Genomic DNA, 14,561 nt, shown 5'->3' on the forward strand with positions numbered 1-14,561 from the left:
AGAGAAAACATGTGAATGTTTTTATAAATGACCCAGTATTTCAGAACATTTTAAAAGACATGGGAGTGTAGCCCTTCAAAATGTTCACAAGGAACTTTAAATGCTATTAGACACTCTTACGGTAGGTAAGTAAAATACAGTTTGTAAATACAACATGATCTGGCCTATGGGGGGAGACACATTCGTAGATAAAAGCCCACAGACATCTTCATCAGCATGTCACTACAGAGGTCTCTGGTGTGGGAGGCTGTAGGAGATTTTCATTTCCTTCTTATGTATTGGTCTGTTTTCAAGTTTTCTTTAAAAGAGCATGTGCTACTTTCGAAATCAGTACATTTATTTTTTAAAGTAACTCTTGAGGAAGTTGGCATCATTCCAAGTTTCACAGATCCTTTTAAGATGTTAGGATACAATTTGAAAGAATAATATATTTTTAGTCTTAACAGCATTCCTTTTATTTATTGATCCAATCAGAAAATAATGACACTTTTTTAGTAGGTGCTACCTCCCCCTTCTCCTGCCCCCCCAAAAAAAAAACCACACACACATTCTTGAACAGGGGGAGGCTGGCTAGACAATGAAGACAGAATGGCTATCTAACAAAAGTTTAAAAAACTGCAACCACTTCCTATAAACCCTCATTATTTTAGAGACGGGGAAGCTAAGTCCTTCACAGAGATGCTTCCAAGATTCTTGTAGCTGGAGCCGGTGAGGGGGATACCCCCCACTTCCTGCGCTGCCATCTCCCATGGTGCATTGTTCCACGTACCGAGAGGACCAGCTGAAGCGCTCTATAATAAAATCGATGTCATAGGTGGTTTCATGCTCAGTACGAGGGGAGGAAACTGTTTCAGTGTCTCTCTAAACACTCCAACCATGCATTAATATTCATATAGCTATCCCATCAACCAAAGCAATTATATTAACTCCATACTCCAAGCAAGGAGGTACAGTGTGAATAATCTAGTCATTCAGAAATGCAAAAACATTGGTATCAGGTAATGAATACATGACCTGGTTGAGAGAGGATGGGCATGGGAAGAGTTAGTAGATCTTTCTAAAGGAAATCCTTATAATGTTAGTGCCCAGATGGAGTGAATTAGTTAAATCGAAAATTATGGTAAATCAAGATATAAATTTTATTGGCATGCAAAATGTTTCCAACGCAATATTAAGTGGGGGAAAGCAGGATATATAACTATATATGCATAACAGTAACTTCAATTACATAAAAATGCATGTATGAGTAGAAGAAAGATGGAAAGTGTACCATAATGTTAGCTGATGTTTTCTGGATGGTGGCCTTATTTTTCAATTATTTTCTACACTGCACATATATTCTTTTATAAACAGAAAGGAAAAATCGAGTCAATTTTCACTTCTTATCTATAGTGATCTTGAAAAATTAACCCCTGCTTTCAGGGGAAGATTTGCGGTGTATAACTTAGTGGAGAGACATCTGATTAACTTAATTTTATCTAATTGCGGTTGTGATGAACAGAACTGTCATGATGTTTCCAAACCCTTGCTTTAATGGGTGGCCCCACTCAGGTTGAGGTGCCAGCACTGTTTGCTCATGCTCAGTACCTTCTCTACAGGAAGGCTGGTGACCCATATAGAGTGATATTTTAATTCCTTTAAGGAGAACATGTGTATCATTGGGTAATTTCTGATATTCATTATCTGTATTTCTTCTTTTTAAACGTATCTCTAAATTTTCAGCTCAGCATCAGTCTGCATCAGAGTGAATTATGGGAATGTTTCTGAGCAGGTCAGCAAACGCCTTCTCGAGTCAGGCTGACAATGCAGCTACCTACAATGTAGACACCCAGGTTCTTGCATTTGGACTGGAGACCAGGTCTCTCCTTAAAGTCCATCCTGAGGCTCTCTAAGCCTTTCATATCCTGACTCACCTTACCTTGTTCCCTCAGACCCACCTTTTCACTGATGTATAGATTTATTCATTCCATAGCATGCCAGGTGTATGCTATGGATTGGAGAGACAAGTTGCATGGGTCACAAACATACTTCTCATTTGCCAGAATGGTCTTGAGTTTGTTTTGAGTCCGGCAGGTCCTCCAACACCTCATGTTAGTTAAATCTCACTAACATGATCTAGATGAAAAATGCTGCCTTGCCAGGAAGAAGGGTTGCATGATTTTCAATGCGAAATACTTTTTGTGGTAGGAAACTACCCTCCATTTATTGTTTCTGTCAAAACCTTTGCTTGGGAGACTTTTTCCAAGGGGCATATTGTCATTTCTGAGGGAGACAGACAAGTAGATATGCAGTTTTATAACACAGTGCCAAGATTTATAATAGGAGTAAGAACAGGATGCTATGGGAACTTATAAGACAGGTCAGCCAGGAGAAATCAAAGGAGGCTTCCTGGCAGAGGTGGTGTCTGAGCTGAGACTTGCGTGATGATCTGAATTCCACCAGGTGCAGGAGTGGTGGTGGTGGTTGGGGAAGGGGATGAAAGAGAGAGTGTTCCAGGCAGAAGGGACAGTAGCTACAAACACCTGAAAGCAAAAAAGTGTCAGAATCACATTTGTGTTCAGAAAGATCGTCCTGGCTGCTGTGAAGAGAATGGATAGCAGACAGGGAGACCAGCAAGGAGGATGCTGGGAGATGAGAGTGACTTGAACTGACTTAATGGCAGAAAAAGTAGACAGGCTCAAAAGATAGTTGGTAGATAAAGTGGTCAGAGCCCAGTCACTTACTGGCTGTGGAGACAAGGCAGGAGTCTGGAATGACTTGGACAACTTTCACTGGGATGAGGAACCCTGGAGTATGAGTTTACCGGGGAGGGAGAGAGGTTCCTTGTGGGTTGACCTAAGTGAAAGTGCCCAGTGGGAGATTTTGGTCTCAGAAGGGAGATCTAGGTTCAAGGTATAAACCTGGGGATCATCATGATCCAGGTGGCAACTGAAGCCAGGAGAGCAGCTGAGCCAAGCCAAGGAGAGAGGGGAGGGAGGGTAAGAAGCAACACGGTCTAGAGCAGAGTCCTGAGGAATGGGCCATGCAGGGGAGGGACCCCTTGCAGAGGGGGAGACCGGGAGGGGCATCGCAGAAGATAAGGAGAGGGGAATGGTGTCTTCAAACGTTACGAACCATATTTCACTGACTAGAAGATGCCACGGATTGTAAGACACATCAATATTTTATGGCCACTAAGAAAGAATGCTGCCAATTAAATGGTGATCCCCTGTGTATGGGGGTACCTTTGTTCTTTGGTAATCGTGCTAGAGAATGAGAGATGAGTGTGGGTGTAGGGCTTGTCCTTGCTTCTGATTGGCAAGCTGACCTGGGAAGTCATTCCTCCTGGGATGTAACTTGCAAGCAGCCTGCCAGATGCTCTGTCTCCTGCCCTTTGACACTTTTCCCAAGTTGCATGGGTCACAAACACACTTCTCATTTGCCAGAACGGTCTTGGATTTGTTTTGAGTCCGGCAGGTCCTCCAACACCAGATTCTTAAATCTCACTAACATGATCTAGATGAAAAATGCTGCCTTGCCAGGAAGAAGGGTTGCATGATTTTCAATGCAAAATACTTTTTGTGGTAGGAAACTACCCTCCATTTATTGTTTCTGTCAAAACCTTTGCTTGGGAGACTTTTTCCAAGGGGCATGTTGTCATTTCTGAGGATGCACTTATTTATTTCCATGGTCAGTTTCAACCACAACCTGGTTGTCCTTTGCTTTAAGCAATAGGTATGAAGAAGTTGTTTCTAAACCAAATTTTCACAGGTAAATTCACATGTTAAATACACACGAAGAGCTATCATTTTCTTTTATGGGTTCTTTTATAATTAGAAAAATGACTACCAGATTTGTTTGAGAAGTATAATGCTCAGATGAAGTAATTTTATTAAGAATCAGGCAAGATTCTTAATAAATTTACCAATGCTCTTCTACATACAGTAGTTCTTGCTTAGTTACCCACTACATCCCAACAGGAGACGGCGAGTTTTATAAATTCTGCGTCTCTCATTGATATTCAGGGTGCTCACTCAGGACAGTCTATCCCTGTAAGAGCCACTTCTCTTTCCTGCCTCATTCTTTCAGGGGAGGAAGTGGGGTGCTCGCTCAGAGCTGGGATTATTCATGATGCTCTGCTGGAATATTAGGTCACCTGTTCTGTCTCATGGGCTTCTCACCTAGATTTCTGTGATTCTGTGTGTTCTGGTTACCTACTTCTATGTACCAACCTCCCCTACACAAGTGGCTTAAGAAATTCATTTTTGTTTCTCACCATTCTGTGGGGTTTTGCTCAGATGGTTGGTTCTCACCTGGGCTTCCCACCTGTGGTTGTAGTCCAGTGTTGGCTGGGGCTGCAGCATCTGATGGCTGAGCTGGGCTGAGTGGCCACGATGGCTCATTTACATGAGTGGCAGAGGCTGGCCGTCAGCTGAGAACTCAGCCGGGCTGTCCTCCATAGCACCTCTATATAACCTCTCATGTGGCTCCTTCTTCCTCAAACATGGTGGTTGGGTTCCAAAAGACCAGGCAGAAGTTACAAGGCACCCTATGACCTTGTCTCAAAATCCCAGACACCACGTCTGCCACACTCTATTGCTCAAGGCCAGGGACCAAGGTCAGTCCAGATTCAGGGGGAAGAGAACTGGGCTCTGCCTGTTGATGTGAGTTGCAGTGTACAGATGGGGTCCATTTTTTTGTCTACCATCGTGTGTCAGAAGCAGAGCATTCTCTAGAGGAATAAGATTAAATAAATATGAAAGGCAGGAGAGGCATTGTGACTCAGTGGAGGGAGCTTAGGGAACGAACTGGCCAGGCTGGTTGGGTAGGACTCGGTACTGGGGAGCACACACTGAATGAGCCTATCTCCACGGAAACCAGGTAGCATCCACGGAGAGAAACATTCCCATCCACCGACCGCAGCCCTAAATTAGTCCACTCAGTTGACCGAATCACAACCTGGTAAGGGAATTGAAATAGCCTGGCTTTAAAGGCATATTTACCTAAAAGCTCCCCCACACACGTGCCCTCCTCATAGGGAGTCAGTAAAACGATCTTCATAAATCAGAACTGCACATTATTTCACAAACACAAGGAGAACTGTGCAGAAATGTGGCTAGTGCACTTGTTTCTCAGCCCACATGGTAGAAATGCTCAGAGAAGCCTGTGCCCAAGGAGTACTTATATACCTAGAATCACACTGTTGGGTATTTAAGAAAAGGTTAAGTTCTTTCAGTCCAGGGGCTTGAAAGTCTGATTGCCTTTGTAGCCTGAATTAGGAAAACAGCTGTCCTGTTGATCATACTGCGTCCTGGTACCTGGGTTCCAGCTGTGGAGTGTGGCAGGGGTTGTCAGGGTTACCTGTCACCCATGTAGCATTGTTTCCTTCCCCCTGCATACTCCTCTCTGGCTCCCCAGGGATTCGCATTTGTGTTTATCTGTGCTGAAAATGTAGAGGCAAGATAAACAACACTTCAGGCTATTTATAACCAGAGGCTGTGTCAGGAGTGAATTAGGCTTTGTGTTAGACATATGTTAAAATGTTGGTTGCTGGGCCTGGCCGGATGGCTGAGTTGGTTGGAGCATCATCCCATACACCAAAAAGGTTGCAGGTTTGATTCCCAGTCAGGGCACATTCCTGGGTTGCACGTTTAATCCCCAGTTGGGATGCATACGGGAGAAAAGCTATCAATGTTTCTCTCTCACATTTATGTTTTTCTCTCCCTTTCTCTCTAAAAATCAATAAACGTATCATCAGGTGAGGATTAAAAAATATACGTTGGCCACTGGGAAAAGTAGGAAGAATATCTCCAGGTGTGAAAAGCAGATATTTAGAGACTGATAGAAGTTTGACCCAGAGCATAGCTACGTGGGATTAGAACTCTGTTGATTTATGAAATACACTGTTGTGGAATGCTAAGCATTTTAGGATCCTGGAGATGCCATTTATATAGGGCCCATGTTTTTATACTACCAGGAGGGCAGTTGGCAAGGGTGAGGAGCATGGAAGAGGTGTGGGTGAGAGGGTAACGGGGCCCCATACAAACATGAACCTCGGGGCACTGGATAGACCATGGGGAGATGGATCCCACTCTTCCCTGACTTCGTCCACACAGATCATCCTAAATAGAGGAGACCTTGCCTATTCTTGGCTCCGCCGAAGAGTCCACACCCTCCCCACAACAGCCTAATGTAGACCCATAGTTCGCCTTCCTTCCTCAGTTCTCTTTGGACTCTGAGTATGGCGAGAACTCCTACTGTGCCAGGTACTGTGTTACGTGGAGGGATAAAATGCATGAATTCTCATGCTGGGCAACAGACAATAAGCCAACAAATACATAATGGAATTCCAGATTATGATTGTGTTTTGGAAAAATGGTGTATGTGTGTGGGGGGGCTGCTAAAGAATAACAGGGGTTTCCCGTAGGATGTTCAGGGGGTAACATGAACGATCCAAGAGTCATTGATTAAAACTTTGACATGTATTTTGTGGTATTTTAAAGTTTCTTAAACTGCATGTTGTTAAGGTTCAAATGAAAATCACTGTTGCCCTTTCTGAGCCCAAGCTGCAAAACACTGAATGGACAGCATTTCTGGGGAGCAGTGGGGAGTCACCTGGATGGCTGACCCCTCCTGGACCTAGGCGACACTTTTCTCATCACCACTTTCTCTCCTTAGGAAAAGGAGATGTGTTTGGAGACGTGTTCTGGAAGGAAGCCACCCTGGCCCAGTCCTGTGCTAACGTTAGGGCCCTGACCTACTGTGACCTGCACGTGATCAAACGGGACGCCCTGCAGAAAGTGCTGGAGTTCTACACGGCCTTCTCCCACTCCTTCTCCCGGAACCTCATTCTCACCTACAACTTGAGGAAGAGGGTGAGCGGGCAGTTTCAGTTTCCTCTCTACCTGGAGCAGTCCGTGCGTGGCCAGGATAGTCCTGCCGTGGTCCCTTTAAGTGGAACCCTTGGTTCTATAGGGGTTCCGTTCACTGCTTGCTCTTCGCAGCTTTTACTATAAAGTGCGGGGGAGAGAATGTTACTAGGTTAAAAGATGGGTCAGGTTTGGAGCAGAATAGATTCATTCCTGAGTGTGTCTCTGGGCTTTCCCCCAACAATATCTAGACCTTCTGGCATTTAGAAAAGATAAGTAAATATGAGATCGTTAGTTAAAAACAAAACAAAAACAAGGCTGAGTGGGGCCCTTTCATTAATGAAAATGAATTCTCCCTGGTGACTGGGACCCCCCCCGCCCCCCCCCCCCCGAGTGGTGTGAGGATGTTAGCCAGCTGCCAATAATAATTTTTAAAGGTATGAAAATGATATAGTTGGGTCCAGAAAATAAGAAAGCAATGGAATATGATGGCCTAGAGAATGTTTTACCTACCAATGCCAATTTCACTGGTTGAGGAATATTAGTAGTTTGGGGAACCAAAAGATTTCTCATATGAAGTTTTTAGAGCCCTCAAATAATCAGAATTGCTCTATCTGACTGTGAGGATCAAAAGATTTGTCTTGTACTCTAGGTTTACATGATAGATTTTCTTGCACTTTATTTAACTCTTTTATTTGAATTGGTACCAATGTGACTCTGGACCTACTGGAATCATCTCAGAATCTTACCCCGCAAGTTCCGTATCGCTATTAACATTGTCCGTATTGCCCCGACGTTCCAAGTTAGAAGCCTCGGCCCCAGCCTGATGCTTTTTCTACCCCTCCCACACCTCAGGTCACCTACTCATCAGGTCCCGTTGGTTCCACCTGGGCTTCCAAACCTGCGTCCACACTGTGCTTCCCACTCTGGGCTCTCCCTGAGCTCTCGGGACACAACGCCCCTGATACAGACCCTCCCCACATCCTGGAAGGTGCATGAGGCTCCAGACACACCTTGCATCTGTCCTCAGTGCGGTGCTTTCTTGTCTGGCCACTTCAGTGTCCTTAACAACTAATCGGATCCGCCCCTCCCCTCTGTAAAGATGATTCCCTCTCACTCTGACTACAGGATAATGTCTGTACACTTCAGCATGGCTTATATGGTCTTCACATCTGGCCCAAGCTTAACCCCAAGCCCTAAGCTCAGTCACTCTTCCCACACCCACCTCTGCCACCCTGGGAACTCCGCGCAGCTCTACAGCCACCCACCCCCTGGGCACAGCGCCTCTGCAGGCTGCTTCCTGGGCCTGGGATTCTTTCCTCTCTGTGTGAGAGGAATGCCTGTTAACCCTTCAGATTCTGCTGAAATGTTTATGGGTTCACTCATCAAACCCAGGACATACCAACTGAACTAGACAAACATATAAAACTGAATAGCTCTCAGCGCCTGTCTCCAGGAACCTGGATCTCAGGGACGATGGCCACAGGGAGCACAGTGCAGCACATGACGCTAAGTACAGGGAGTGCGGCTTTCCCAGAGGATTGTGGGAGCATAAAGGGGGAGTACAGCTAAAGGGGCAATTGAGGAGAATGTGTCAGGGGGTGATACCTGAGCTGCGTCTTAAAGGATAAGTTTGCCAAAAAGAGAGAGAGAGAGAGAGAGAGAGAGAGAGAGAGAGAGAGAGAGAGAGAGAGAGAGAAAGTTTCAGTTGGAGGGGCAGTTTGAGCAAAGGCAGAGAAAAGAAACAGCCCCTGGTCTTCCAAGTCCTTTGTAAAAGATTCTACCTGTCATTGGGTTATCCCAGTGGTCGGCAAACTCATCAGTCAACAGAGCCAGATATCAACAGTACAACGACTGAAATTTCTTTTGAGAGCCAAAAACCGACTTCTGCGCATGGGCCACGAGGTTTCAATCGCACTGTACATGCGCGCCCGCATGTGGTATTTTGTGGAAGAGCCACACTCAAGGGGCCAAAGAGCCACATGTGGCTCGCGTGCCACAGTTTGCCGGCCACTGGGTTATCCCAACAATAGGCTTCCCGGTATTTTAAGTCCCTTGCCTTGCCGTATGAGTCTCTGCTTGGGGACCTGGGAGGGCTTGGTGCCTTGAAGCCCCAGGGCCCAACCCAGTGCAGAGAATTACTAAACATTTGGGGATGGCAAGGAGAAAGGGATGGGATCTCTGGACTTCGGTATCCACAGCATAACACGTGAGCTTGTGGCTAGGTGATTTTTTTGGTTCTGTGATTTGAAATTGGGTCATTTAAATTCCAGTGGGGAGTGGGCAGAGGTGGAGAAGAGAGCATTCACAGCTCTTCTTTGTCTGTGAACATGGGATGCTTGCTGGTGATACTTTTAGCCAAGTAGCATCTCTTAAAGTCTATTTTCTGATGTATTTCTTCTTTTTATGAAAGCAAGTTGATTATAATCAGCTTTCAGTGTTGCTGGTAATATAGGTTGAAAAATGTGCAGTTTGGGTTATTTGGAGGAGTAATCATCTTGGAATAATTGTGGAGCCAATCTGTCTTTAAAAACTAGGACGACTGACCATGAAAACGTCAACACCTCAGTGGTCAGGTTGTGTTTATAAGTCCAGAATGATTGACAGCTCTGCAGAAGAGAGGACTTGGGGGCCACAGTTTTGAAGGGCTGTGTGGAGAAGTTTAGGCAGGTCTGTGTGGCCACAAGAATTAAAGCTGCAGGCAGTATAAGAAAGATCTTGGAAAGATCAGAGCTGTCCAATGAATGCAATAGGCAGCGTTGAGTGAAATCGGATTTCTTGTCCTGAAGGTATGTGGGCTTCCCCTAGGGACCCCTCAGAGACAATTCAAGGGGACTTAGGCATCCGATGGAGAGTCACATTAGTTGACCTTCAAATTTCCTTTCCTACACAATTGCCAGTGAGTCTGGTATGGATGCAAGAGAATTTTAGGGAGACCCTTTCTATAAAGAGGCAGCCATTCTTTTTCTTGGAAAAAAAGAAGCTTGTTGTTTTGGTATTGCCATTGTAGTCTCTCATTGTGTCCTTCTGAGAATTAATTTATAGCTACATAGGGCATAAAAGATGAGAACATTACATGCATGAATTATCCTTGTAGCTAATTTTTTTTTTCTGGCAAAGTGAAGTGTATTCTTGTGGTTGTTGCTATCTTGGCAAAATCGAGTGTGTTATTTGCAAAGATTCCTAAGAACACGGTGCCTCTGACATCTGCTTGGGGGATTGTTTGATCATGCAGGCCTCCTCCAGGGCACAGCAGCCGCTCCGAGCTGGAAGGTGCCTCGGTGGCCAGCTAGCCTCACCTGCATTTCCCCACCACCCTCGTCTCACAGATACCACAGCGGGGTGAATAATGGACGAGAAATGGCTCGTTGACCAGGCTTCTTCCTGCGTCTCACAGCTCATGGCCTGCTCTGGCCTCTGTGTCTAAGCCTCATCCTTATATTCCTAAACCCACGTGTGCGAAACCCAGCTCTCAGCTCAGCTCCTGGGACCCAACTCCAGAAGGGCACTGTCACCTGACTCTGTGTCCCCAAAAGACACCTGAGGTCATAGGCAGGGATGAAGAGGGCAGGACCTGAGGCCAATCCAGCATTTTGACCTCTGGTTTTCCTTGCCTGTGGGCACCGAGCCAAAGGAGACCCCAGTTTGCATCCTGCCTCTGCCATTCAGTGCTCCTGTGAGTTCCAAATGCTTTCTCATCTGTGAAACGGGGATGATGAAAAGTTCCACCTTGTAGGATAACTGTGAGGGTGAAGTCAGATAACGCCTGCAAAGCTTTTACACACAGGGTCCTGCACATAGTATGTGCTCAAGTAAATGGTGGGTTATGATGATTTTGTTTTGTTGACTTGACACTCTGCTCCACTCGACTCTTTATTATCTGGAGCCTTTTGGAAAATGAAAAAGGCAGTTCCTCTGACTTCGTTTATGCAGGTGCTCACTCTGCCCAATGTTCTGTGGGTGAGTTTTATTCCAGGGTTCTCTGCACCTCTTGCAGCAAAGGAGGGACCAGCTGACCTGGAAAGCGGACGCCGTGCTGGCCTCACTGTCATTCAAGCTCCTGCCCGTGCGGAGGTCAGCACTCCCACACTGCTGGCCATTCCATTCACGGGGAGGACAATTAGGCTGGTCTGACAGCTCAGGTCAGTCACCAAGGAGTCAGGGTTTTGCCAGGAGGAAAGCACAGCATCTTCTTTCTTCTGAGGGAGGTGGTATGTAGTTGTCCATGAAAATAAGGGGAAGTGGAGCCCGCCCCATCCCAGACCCGTGGCTATTTGGGTGCCAGGCTCTCCTGGCATTTTCCCCCAGGCCCCGAGTCAGCTTCTAACTGCAGTCAGAGCTTTGCACACTATTAATAGCAACAGCCTTACCAACTCCAGATACCGTGCAAGCTACGTCACCATGTCAGTATGTGCTTTATGTCAGCTTCTTAAATCCTCAGAACAGCCTCGCGACAGTACAGGAGCAACCCCATTTTTCAAGGGAATAAACTTGGACCCTGTGGAGGAGAGAATCACTCTTCCAAGGTCACCCAGCTGATAAGTGGCAGGTTCCAAACCCTGCTCCTACCCCTCCTGCTAACAGCATCCCGTCCCGGGGTCCCCCTCCGTCAAGTATGGCTCTCAGCTTTTCCCACAGGGCCGTCTTTGGCTTCTACTTTCTCCCTGTGTGTTGATTTTTCAGGGGTGGCACAGGCTGTCTCCAGAGTATCTCCAGTGACCATCTCTACCCCCAAGCACACCCAGAAACTTGCACAACAAAATCACAGTAATATCCCAGGTGGGGAGACATAAGACATTTCCCCTCATAAGGACACATTGCTGGGGAGGCAGGACACACTTCACTTTGGTTAGGCAGCAGGCTAACCTGGCCGTGACATTAGTAACTTACTGGGAAGACCACCAGCTTTGGGGCTGAGGACCTAGGCTTGAATCCTGGTTTGACTACTGACTAGTTGTGTGCCTTTTAGACGAGTTACTGAACTATTCTAAACCTCAGTTTCCTCATCTGTGGCAAGGATCTTATAAAAGTTCTTCCTTATTAGGTGTATTGAGAAGATTACATATTTCAAAACAGCAGGCATTAAAAGTGACATATAGCACCGCCGGTGTGGCTCAGTAGTTGAGCATCGACCTATAAACCAGGAGGTCATGGTTCGATTCCAGGTCAGGGCACATGCCCGGAAAGTGGGCGGGATCCCCAGTAGGGGGTGTGCAGGAGGCAGCCAATCAATAATTCTGTCTCATCTTTGGTGCTTCTATCTCTCTCTCTCTCTCTCTCTCTCCTTCTCCCTTCCTCTCTGAAATCAATAAAAATATATTTTAAAAATAATCATTAAAAATAAATGTGGCATATACCTGTAGGAACCACTCAACACATACACATTTGTCTCCTCCTACTGCCTGTCCCCTCTCCCGCCTTCAGCCTCCTCCACCCTTAGAGGTCTGAGTTCATGCTTTGTTCCCCTGTGCTTATAACCAGATCCTTCCTTTAATCGGTGTTTCACTTGGGCCCTACTTCCCTTTCAACATGGGAGGAGAGTTCATGCCCGGATGCTAGCTGCGGGGATTGGGTCCTCTAGCTCACCCATAGGACTTGGAGGAAATGTACCACAACTGAATGGCGTACCACAGACATGCAGGTAGGTGATTCACAGCAGTCAGTGCACCAGATAAGCGGCATGTAGGTAATTGGGAGGGTGGGTCTCATTCTGTGCGTGGGCCTTTCATTTTAAAGCTAATATTGTTGTGTATTTGAGTGTGTTTTTGCCAGTGTTTGCTTATGTTAATTTGTCTCAGGATGGATTTTTCTTAGCTTGCTAAGGTCCCAACCTAGTGAGTATGGGAGGGAGCTGGGACTATAGTTACTGGTGCTTTCAAAGCAGGGGCCTCCTAAATGCCTGTTTTCCGAAACTGAGGTTGCCATAGTGAACTGTCCTGAATGCTGTATGTATATTTCTAGCTCACTTTAACCAAAGGGAATTTATTCTAGAGAAGAGGTCAAATCATGGAGGCTCGGAGAGAGCGCTGCTCCTACGTGGCATGGGGAAGCCTTCCATTTTCTCCCTGAACACATTCTCGCGGGAGGTTGGTAAGATGGAGAGACCGCAAAGTCAGGTGCTTGGAAATGCATCTCCTTCCCTGTTGAATCATCACAGCCTGTTGTTTAAGTGATCTCTACAGAGCCCATATTTTCCTTGTCATCCCTCCATCGTGAGACCTTCTGTGGAATTAAAGTCATCTATTAGACTGTCAAGCCATAAAGATAATAAAATCAGGGTATTGGAACAGGAGTGGGGAAGGGAACAGATGATATGAATGATAAGATCATAATTCTTTCAGGACAAAATGTAAATCAAAGCCAAGTCCTTTTTTCCTCAAGAGGATCAGGGAGCGATGTTCAGGACCTATGCTCCCTTCCCTGGAACCTCTGAGATCCTCCCTATACTAACCCGCCAAACGTAGCAGTAGGGAGTGGTGGTTAAAATGTGGACTCTAGAATCATAACACTTGGGTTCAAAGCCAGGATGTCCTTAGTGACATTGGGCCGGTTAGCAACCCCGGTTAAAACAGGGCAGTGATATACCTTGGAAGGGTGCTTTGACGTAGCTAGTTCTCAGTGTATGTGTTGCTGTCGTTATTGTTTTTGATGAGCTTAGCTTTTCTGGAAATGCAGAGACCCCATATGGTGATAAAAGTTTTAAAAGGGGAGTAGGGGCTGGACTTTAAAACCTCGACACCTTTCAGACAGATGATTCCAAGATCTGTGCCTGGACCTCAAGGAGCACCAGACAACCAGGTGGTTCATCAGTGGGGTTTGGTAGAGAACAGTGCTATTGGACTCTTCACGGATCTGATTTCCTCCAATGGGTGGAAGGAATGGTAGATTCCTACATGGATGCCTAGGGAGGAAGCTGTAATTTATCTTATCACTTAGCGATCTTAATGTATTGTTACGTAGTGTGTTTATCACAGGTTACAAAAGATCTGGCCTAGTTTAGAGGACCAGGAGGCCAATGCAGTCCTTTGGGGAGTAATGTACCTTCCTAGTATTTTCTTAGAAGTGCGTGTTTGACTCATAATAAATAGGGTAATGCTAATGAATCCCAGATCATGGGTTCAGTCCCCACTGAGCAAATTGGTTTCTTTGTTGTTAATCCTCACCTGAGGATATTTTTTCCCCCATTGATTTTTAGGGAAAGTGGAAGGGAGGGAGTGAGGGAGTGAGAGAGAGAGGAACTTCGATGTGAGGGAGAAACATCCATTGGTTGCCTCCCTCATGCGCCAGGAATTAAACCTGTGACCCTTTGGTACAGGGGCCAAAGCTCTAACCACTGAGCCACGCCAGTCAGGGCCAACTTTGGCTTCTTGATGCTTCAGGTGGTTAGGCCAGTGTTCCTCACATTTGTTTGGCCCCTGAACCCTTTCTTGAGTTATATTGATAAGTATCTATTATCTATTATAATATACCCATCAACATTCATCAGAGCCAATTTAGGAAACAGAGTCTATGCTCTTTAATGTCTCCTCTGGCTCAAATGGTCCATGACCTGTAGAATGGACGGGTCTTGTCTGTAGAACATCAGGAAGGCAGAGATACACCAGTAGCGGGAGTCTCACTTATTGGGTTCTCAGTAAAATCCCACAGGGATTACTGGCCAAGCCTCCCTGCTGTCTGCACATCCTCCTGAACTCAGCTTCCCCCATCTGCCCC

At 46.0% G+C, this 14,561-nt stretch overlaps 1 protein-coding gene across 2 annotated transcripts in view; it reads left to right on the forward strand.

Annotated features, from left to right (window-relative positions):
* The window catches only part of KCNH1 (potassium voltage-gated channel subfamily H member 1), a gene marked incomplete at both ends in the record, with an annotated part of 267,549 nt that overhangs the window by 201,312 nt on the left and 51,676 nt on the right, over nucleotides 1-14,561 (forward strand). For both annotated transcript variants that reach the window (XM_079761861.1, XM_079761862.1), the window contains one exon: nucleotides 6,658-6,854. In XM_079761861.1, coding sequence (XP_079617987.1) covers nucleotides 6,658-6,854 — 197 coding nt within the window. The remainder of the gene's footprint in view (nucleotides 1-6,657; nucleotides 6,855-14,561) is intronic.

This window comes from Cnephaeus nilssonii (assembly GCF_951640355.1).
Source record: "Cnephaeus nilssonii genome assembly, chromosome: 21".
NCBI classification, from domain to species: Eukaryota; Metazoa; Chordata; class Mammalia; order Chiroptera; family Vespertilionidae; genus Cnephaeus; species Cnephaeus nilssonii.